Source organism: Salvelinus fontinalis, chromosome 6 (genome assembly GCF_029448725.1).
Source record: "Salvelinus fontinalis isolate EN_2023a chromosome 6, ASM2944872v1, whole genome shotgun sequence".
Taxonomy (NCBI): Eukaryota; Metazoa; Chordata; class Actinopteri; order Salmoniformes; family Salmonidae; genus Salvelinus; species Salvelinus fontinalis.
The window spans coordinates 26,504,173-26,513,157 of NC_074670.1; the positions used below are offsets into that span (position 1 = coordinate 26,504,173).

General features: G+C 40.2%; 1 protein-coding gene across 1 annotated transcript; it reads left to right on the top strand.

Moving 5' to 3' along the window:
- Positions 1 to 4,274: 4,274 nt before the first annotated feature.
- On the top strand, positions 4,275 to 7,612 carry LOC129857486 (uncharacterized). Its single transcript, XM_055925788.1, has 5 exons — positions 4,275 to 4,457; positions 4,798 to 5,329; positions 5,646 to 5,805; positions 6,126 to 6,352; positions 7,003 to 7,612. Exons 2-5 carry the CDS (start codon positions 4,820 to 4,822, stop codon positions 7,141 to 7,143), a joined length of 1,038 nt encoding a protein of 345 aa, XP_055781763.1. The 5' UTR covers positions 4,275 to 4,457; positions 4,798 to 4,819; the 3' UTR covers positions 7,144 to 7,612.
- The last annotated feature ends 1,373 nt before the right edge of the window (positions 7,613 to 8,985 follow it).

Here is an 8,985-nt window from a genome sequence, read left to right on the forward strand (position 1 = left end):
TTCTTTGCTTTGTGTTTGTATGTTAGCACCCAGCCCCAGCCATGCTGTGAACATTTGTTTCTCTAGTTGGATTGTCTTGAGGTACTCTGGTTTTGTTCTTGTTTATTTTTGATTATTCTTTTGAGGTTTGTTTTTTCCCTGCTGTTCTTACCACTTTGTGGATTTTCCTTGTGTCTTGGAGGATATACATTTTTTTCTTTTGATGTTGTGGATTTATATTTTTTTGCCTGAAGATCTTTTCCTTTTTACTTTATTTAAATCACTGTTTGTAGTACTGCTGTGTCTGCCTCATCTTCTGGGTTCTGCTGACTATTAGTGGCTCAGTTTACTAAGTGACTGTTTCTCACACCGGAGACCCGAGTTCGTAACCGGGTCCTGACAGAAATTTTTCCTTTCGGGCCCTTCCCAACAATGTAGACAAAAATAGAAAAATAATAACACAAGGAATAAATACACCATGAGTAATGATAACTTGGCTATATACACGGGTTACCAGTACAGAGTTTATTTTTTATTTTATTTTTATTTCACATTTGTTTTAACCAGATAGGCCAGTTGAGAACAAGTTCGCATTTACAACTGCGACCTGGCCAAGATAAAGCAAAGCAGTACGACACAAACAACAACACAAAGTTACACATGGAATAAACAAACATACAGTCAATAACAAAAAAAGTCTATATACAGTGTGTGCAAATGGCGCGAGGACGTAAGGCAATAAATAGGCCATAGTAGCGAAGTAATTACAATTTAGTAAATGAACACTGGAGTGATAGATGTGCAGATGATGATGTGCAAGTAGAAAATACTGGTGTGCAAAAGAGAAAAAAGCAAATTAAAACAATATGGGGATGAGATAGGTAGATTGGATGGGCTATTTACAGATGGGCTGTGTACAGCTGCAGCGATCGGTTAGCTGCTCAGATAGCTGATGTTTAAAGTTAGTGAGGGAGAAAAAAGTCTCCAACTTCAGCGATTTTTGTAATTCGTTCCAGTCATTGTCAGCAGAGAACTGAAAGATAAGGCGGCCAAAGGCGGTGTTGGCTTTGGGGATGACCAGTGAGATATACCTGCTGGAGCTCGTGCTACGGGTGGGTGTTGTTATCGTGACCAGTGAGCTGAAATAAGGCGGAGCTTTACCTAGCAAAGACTTATAGATGACTTGGAGCCTGTGGGTCTGGCGACGAATATCTATCGAGGGCCAGCCAACGAGAGCATACAGGTCGCAGTGGTGGGTGGTATGTGGGGCTTTGGTGACAAAATGGATGGCACTGTGATAGACCGCATCCAGTTTGGTAAGTAGAGTGTTGGAGTCTATTTTGTAAATGACATCGCCGGATCGGTAGGATAGTCAGTTTACGATTCTAGATTTAATTTTGGATTGGAGATGTTTAATATGAGTCTGCAAAGAGAGTTTACAGTCTAGCCAGACACCTAGGTATTTGTAGTTGTCCACATATTTTAAGTCAGAACCGTCCAGAGTAGTGATGCGAGTAGCAGAGGCGTGTGCGGGCAGAGGTCGGTTGAAAAGCATGCATTTAGTTTTACTAGTGTTTAAGAGCAGTTGGAGGCTACGGAAAGGGTGTTGTATGGCATTGAAGCTCGTTTGGATGTTTGTTAACACAGTGTCCAAAGAAGGGCCAGATGTATACAGAATGGTGTCATCTGCGTAGAACTGGATCAGGGAATCATCAGCAGCAAGAGCGACATCGTTGATATATACAGAGAAAAGAGTCGGCCCGAGAATTGAACCCTGTTGAGTTGACATGCAGGGGTTACTAGGAAGTAACTGAGGTAGATCTACAAATACAGTTGAAGTCGGAAGTTTAAATACTCTTAGGTTGGAGTCATTAAAAATAGTTTTTCAACCACTCCACAGATTTCTTGTTAACAAACTATAGTTTTGGCAAGTCGGTTAGGACATCTACTTTGTGCATGACACAAGGAATTTTTACAACAATTGTTTACAGACAGATTATTTCACTTATAATTCACGGCATCACAATTTCAGTGGGTCAGAAGTTTACATACACTAAGTTGACTGTGCCTTTAAACAGCTTGGAAAATTCCAGAAAAGGATGTCATGGCTTTAGAAGCTTCTGATAGGCTAATTGACACAATTTGAGTCAATTGGGGGTGTACCTGTGGATGTATTTCAAGGCATACCTTCAAACCTACCTTTTAGCTTGACATCATGTGAAAATCAAAAGAAATCAGCCAAGACCCCAGAAAAAAATTGTAGACCTCCACAAGTCTGGTTCATCCTTGGGAGCAATTTCCAAATGCTTGAAGGTACCACGTTCATCTGAACAAACAATAGGACGCAAGTATAAACACCATGGGACCATGCAGCCGTCATACCCCTCAGGAAGGAGACGCGTTCTGTCTCCTAGAGATGAACGTACTTTGGTGCGAAAAGTGCAAATCAATCCCAGAACAACAGCAAAGGACCTTGTGAAGATGCTGGAGGAAACAGGTACAAAAGTATCTATATCCACCGTAAAATTAGTCCTATATAGATATAACCTGAAAGGCCGCTCAGCAAGGAGGAAGCCACTGCTCCAAAACTGCCATAAAAAAGCCAGACTACGGTTTGCAACTGTACATGGGGACAAAAATCGTACTTTTTGGAGAAATGTCCTCTGGTCTGATGAAACAAAAATAGAACTGTTTGGCCATAATGACCATTGTTATGTTTGGAGGAAAAAGAGGAATGCTTGCAAGCCGAAGAACACCATCCCAACTGTGAAGCACGGGGGTGGCAGCATCATGTTGTGGGGGTGCTTAGCTGCAGGAGGGACTGGTGCACTTCACAAAATAGATATTATGAGGTAGGAAAGTTATGTGGATATATTGAAGCAACATCTCAAGACATCAGTCAGGAAGTTAAAGCTTGGTCGCAAATGGGTCTTCCAAATGGACAATGATCCCAAGCATTCTTCCAAAGTTGTGGCAAAATGGCTTAAGGACAACAAAGTCAAGGTATTGGAGTGGCCATCACAAAGCCCTGACCTCAATCCAATAGAAATTGTATGGGTGGAACTGAAAAAGCGTGTGTGAGCAAGTAGGCCTATAAACATGACTCAGTTACACCAGCTCTGTCAGGAGGAATGGGCCAAAATTCACCCAACTTATTGTGTGAAGCTTGTGGAAGGCTACCTGAAACGTTTGACCCAAGTTAAACAATTTAAAGGCAATGCTACCAAATACTAATTGAGTGTATGTAAACTTCTGACCCTCTGGGAATGTGATGAAATAAATCAAAGCTGAAATAACTCATTCTCTCTACTATTATTCTGACATTTCAAATTCTTAAAATAAACTGGTGATCCTAATTGACCAAAGACATGAATTGTTTACTAGGATTAAATGTCAGGAATTGTGAAAACTGAGTTTAAATATCTTTGGCTAAGGTGTATGTAAACTTCCGACTTCAACTGTAGGTAGGGGTGAAGTGACTGGGCAAGAGGATAGATAATTAGCAGGAGCAGCTGTGTATGTGATGAGTCAAAAGAGTTTGAAGGTCAGCATGGCAGATGTGTTGTTGCCTACTCTCACCACACGGGACAATACAGACAATACATGCATTCCATGATATTAACAGATTTGACATATTTGACTAAATTAATTCACAGTGATCAAGTCTCATACATCAATGGATGATAAACAGCAGAACACTTTTTGAACTGCAGAATAGTTCAGACAAGTCATATATGAATATACACAATTAACAATTACCCTCCCCTCTGTTCTCTCACTTCACCAAAAAGAATCAACATCTCACAACTGTCTGTCTGTCTGTCTGTCTGTCTGTCTGTCTGTCTGTCTGTCTGTCTGTCTCTCTCTCTCTCTCTCTCTCTCTCTCTCTCTCTCTCTCTCTCTCTGTGTCTTTGTCTCTCTCTCTCTCTCTCTCTCACTTTGTCTACTTCTCCTTTAGCTGCAAGTCAACAGGAAGTATGTCAAACCACAGCCCCTGTCAGATTAACAGTGGGCCTGTTTCAACATGTTGCTGTTTCTGACTGTATGCTGTTCTGCTGAAAATGCAACATGAGCAGAACAAAACTTCATAGTCATTTCCCCCTTTCTGATGTTCATCTAAAATTATGAGTTTTGGCTTTGTTAAAAACAAGGCTATTTGACAACATCACACCACTGGCTATAGCATCGCACCACTTCAATTTTTATAGTAATATTTCATAATGCCATGACGCAGAGAGATAGGGTTCAAATAAATAGGGGTGGGTTGGGGTAAGAGGAACAGGAAGAGACTAGAGGGCCAACAGACAGGCAGAGAGAGAGAGAGAGCGAGGAAGAGCTCGTCACGGTGATATGTGAAGCATAACTGATAGCAATTAGTTCTCATGAAGAAAACTGTCGTGAATCACTGATGCCATACCTAATCAATGTGGACACAAGAAGATGATGTTTATCAGAAACTGAACTCCAGGAAAACACAGGTACGATAGACTTATTGAGAGCGTGGGTGGGTAAGGTAATGATTAGCAGGCGGGCAAGTACAATCCAACATAGGAATTTAGTGCCTTAAAGAAGTGAGCAGGAAACCGGTCCTGGTTTTTCATAAACACCCCTCTTGAGATTATACTATATTATGCTTACAGATACAGTGGCTGTTCAGTCTGTGTCACAATAGAAGTCTTCTACATGTGTTGTTGCGAGTTAACATTTTAAGAAACTCTATTAGATTACCTAAAACATTTTCTTACAACCAGTTACACAATCCTAATAATGTACAATAGAACTTCAGTTGATATATTTGTCTTATCTCATTTTTGTCAGGTTTACACTGAGACAGACGTAAATGGATGTTGTCATGGAATACCCAGAGGTCAAAGTTGAAACAGCTGAAGAGGAGCATTTGGAGGATCTAATCATTATAAAGGAGGGGGATGTTGAGAGAGTTGTTGAGGGAGGGACAGAGCCAATAACAGACAAGAGCAACGATAAAGACTCCAGTGCGGAAGAGGATGCCACTGCCAAACATGGACAGATTGGAAAAGCCAACACTGAAAGTGGAGATGGAGACAAAATAAAAAAGGATAACCAAATAAATCAAGCAAAAGGAGAGACTGGGACAGAGGATGGGGTTGAGCACATTAAAGGGATGGATGAATTGGTAATGGATAGACAGAAAATGGATTGCAAGAAAGAGGGGATGGTGATGGTGGATATAACAGAAAAATACAAAACAGCAGAACAAGATTTGGAGACGGACAAACCATCACAAGGATTACAAGTTGGCACAAATATGCATCTTCCCTTTGACCAGTTGCCCAAAGATACGCTGAGCCCAGAGCATGCCCAAAAACAGGTTTATAACATTTGCTCTCACTAAAAAATACAGCAATTTCCCTTGTTCCCACAATTACAATAATTCCGTTAGTGACCTAATACCAGTCTAAACATTTTTTATGTAGCGTTAGTTTTTGATGTAGAAGGGTTTTCTTTCACATATATAAAAAGAACAAACAACATTCCAGTGGTGGAAGAATGAGGGGTTCATTTTGTGGTTACAGAATTTGTAGGAGTCGAAATGCCAGCGTGTTTGAAATGAGTAGTGATACCACCCATTTTGAAACCCTTGATAATGGCTACTCTTTCTGCCACCTGCCACCTGTCTTTCCCAGGCTCAACGGTTAACCCCTTACTTCCCAGACGCTCTGTATGACCTGGTTTTTACTCTGCAAGAAGGAAGACGACTCAATGACCAGCGGTGCTCGTTCAGAGGGAGGAGAAGGTGCCATTCTGAACCCAACACCTACATTCCAGCCCACAGAGCCCACAGAGGTGATAGAATGTGAAAATTGTAATGATAACTAACTAAGTGACTGTGGTAAACATAACAGCGGTTGCAATTAGCTTCTCTTGTTTCCTCATAAACACGCTAACTCATGAAGGGGAAAAGCTGTAAATAACTGTACGGTACCAGCATCCATTGAAGCACTTCTATCAAATAACTGTGGCAGGGACAGATATTAGGATGTCTTCTGTACATTAGTGAAATATTGAAATAATATTGCTTGAATGATTAACTAGGACACCAAATGAACTAGGCCACTAAATGTAGCATGTCTCCACTCTACTTTCTCCCCTTCTATTCCCAACAGTGCATTTCTCTTCAATGACCTCGCTGCAGAAAGATGAGTTCTTTGACTTGCTGGCTACTTCCCAAGGCCGTCGGCTTGACGACCAGCGGGCAGAACTACATGACACCCCACCCCCTAAGCCGAAAGCCAATAAGAAGAGGAGCAGCGTAAAAGATACAAAGCCCAAAAAGTCTGCTCCCATTGCAGTGCAGAACGAGGACTTGTACAATATGATTCTCATGTCGCAGGTAAGTAACTGTCCGTCATGATAATTAAGAATGTGTTCTTAAATGACTTGTCTAATTAAAAAAAGGTTAAATAAAATAAAAAAAATAACTGTAATCACTAAAGCTGCCAGTAGTCAATTTGACCAAAACATTATTTTGTTCTTGTCATAAGCAAAATATAATGTAGGCATCATGTCATATGGTGTTACATTGATATCATGTTCCAGTGCTACATTGTCATTACAGATGAAGGATTTTCATTTGATCACTCTGTTGTTGCTGAGAATTTTCCTGCACCCCAGAAAATGCAGATGAGCTTCGTGATTTACATAAATTAACAAAAACCCGCACTAACACACAGTTATATTAACAGTTTTGTCCTTTTCATGTAGCTTAATTTTGGCCAGTTTATAGCCTAACCACTGATCATGCAACGTTATGGACTAAACATTCAAATGCTGTTGCTGCAGGATTATTTTACTGGTCAAATTAATATCCTACATCTGTGTGTCATGTGCTGTAAAATGGGCCTTAGGTATTATGTTGTATGGTGTAACAACATATCATGCCATATGGTGTTACGTAGGTGTAATGTCTCGTCTCCGTACCTCAGGTCCAGTGTAAAATAGGCATCAAACCATGTGGTGTTTCTGTCTGTCTCTGTACTTCAGGCCCAGGGTAGGCTGGAGGAGCAGCGCAGTGCGGCCCCGGGCCCTATGGATGATGAAGACTTCTTTTCCTTACTGCTGAGTGTCCAGGGAGGACGCATGGAGGACCAGAGGACTGAGCTGCCTGGGATTCTGGGAACCTGAGAGATACACATGCTGGAGAGATGAGCTCAAATGGCTCAGAGCATGTGGTGTAGCCCTATAGTGCAATGGCTTTTGCTTCTTATTCACCTGGCCAGACCAGGCATGACCATTTTGTTCTGTTATGGTCTGAGCTGACAGTACCATCTGTATCGATGACTACATCAGTAATTTAATAAAAAACATTTATGTGAATAACAGAAGTGTCAATTCAGTTGCATAATGCTACAGAAACTAATTCCAATGTTTGTTGTATGATATTAAGCTTACAGAGTGGGCAGATTTGTATGTTGACTGCACAATAATTTGGATGATATTCAAAAGCTTTAGGTTGCTTTAAATGTGTTTATTGCAATATGAGGAAATTCGTTTTGACCAGCACAGCAGTGAATGAGTATGAATGAGAGTGTTTGTGTTTCCATGTTATATTTGAATACAACTCCTCACGAGAATAAACTATGTGTTAAATGTTTGACTTGCATCAAGAGTGTTTCTAGTTGTTCCCCGAGAACGCTTACGAGGAAGTCCCTCAGCCTTTGTCTACTGGACCATTCAATATTCATTATTCATTTGTCAATCGAAAGATATCTGCCTTCACATGACAGTGTTGCAATGAACTAGTGCTGTTTACAGAAACCAACTTGTCTAGACAACTGGGCTGTTAGGCTAGCCTATATGTGCTGTGGATTCATTTTCCACAGCACAGTGGAAATGTATCAACCCCATCCCTAAACTGTTCAACCATGGTTGACAACAGCAAGGAAAACACACTTGTTCATTAAATATGTATCCAATAAATATGTATCATACGTTTATGCTTTATGGTCATATATGCTCTACCATTTAAATAAATAGATGGTCACCAACCGAGGTAAAGATAGTTTCAAGTTGGATATTCAACGGATATTCGCACTTTCAAACCTCAATAGCTTTCAAACCACTTGAGCCACAGACTCCAAATAAGTGTCATGATGTTGGAAATATTGCGCACAACATTGCACAACATTGCATATTTTCACGATTTGGGCATTAATTTGCTTTCCAAGGCTAATAAACATGTGGAAATGTGAGCAGCATTTTGTATTCCTAGTTGAAATAGTTAGGGAGCGTGAACAAAGTACAAACTTTTTTTACATTCAAATTTCAATAGCTCCTTGGTCATGTGACCTACTGACTTCAAACAACGTTCAGAATGTCCACTGAGTGGGCCTACACATTGCACACCCTTTAGTTTGTCCATTTTCATCTCACATGATTTTGCATAAATGTTTCTACATTTAAAATTTCAATAGCTCCTTGGTCATGTGACCTACTGACTTCAAACATGGTGCAGAATGTACACTGACTACCCTTCTATATTACACACTCTTGTTTGTGTACTGTAAAATCACGAGGTGTAACGTACATTTTTCATAGTTTTAAATTTCAATAGCTCCTTGGTCATGTCAATTACACATCTAAGAAGCGTGCAGTGAATATACAGCCATATTGCATAACCTCTAGTCATGTATCTTCTGTATTGTTGTACATTAATATTAGTTTGACAATTAGGGGGTTCAGTCCAGTGTTGTGTTTACCCTTTCCTTTAATATGTATCTATAATAATTGGTAGTTCTAAGTACTTATTTTCCCTGTTTTTTATTTTTCCACATTATTTAACAGCGGTACACAATAGGAGAGAGACAGATAATATCTCCTTTGTCGTTAATATCAAACATAAAGGAAAAGGGCAAAGTACGAGAGTCATGCTATTAATTGTCCAAAGCAGGGATGGAGAGTGAGCTAGTGAAGTAGGCTGCAGTGGGTTTGCTGGTCAATACATATACTGAACATGTAACCACAGTA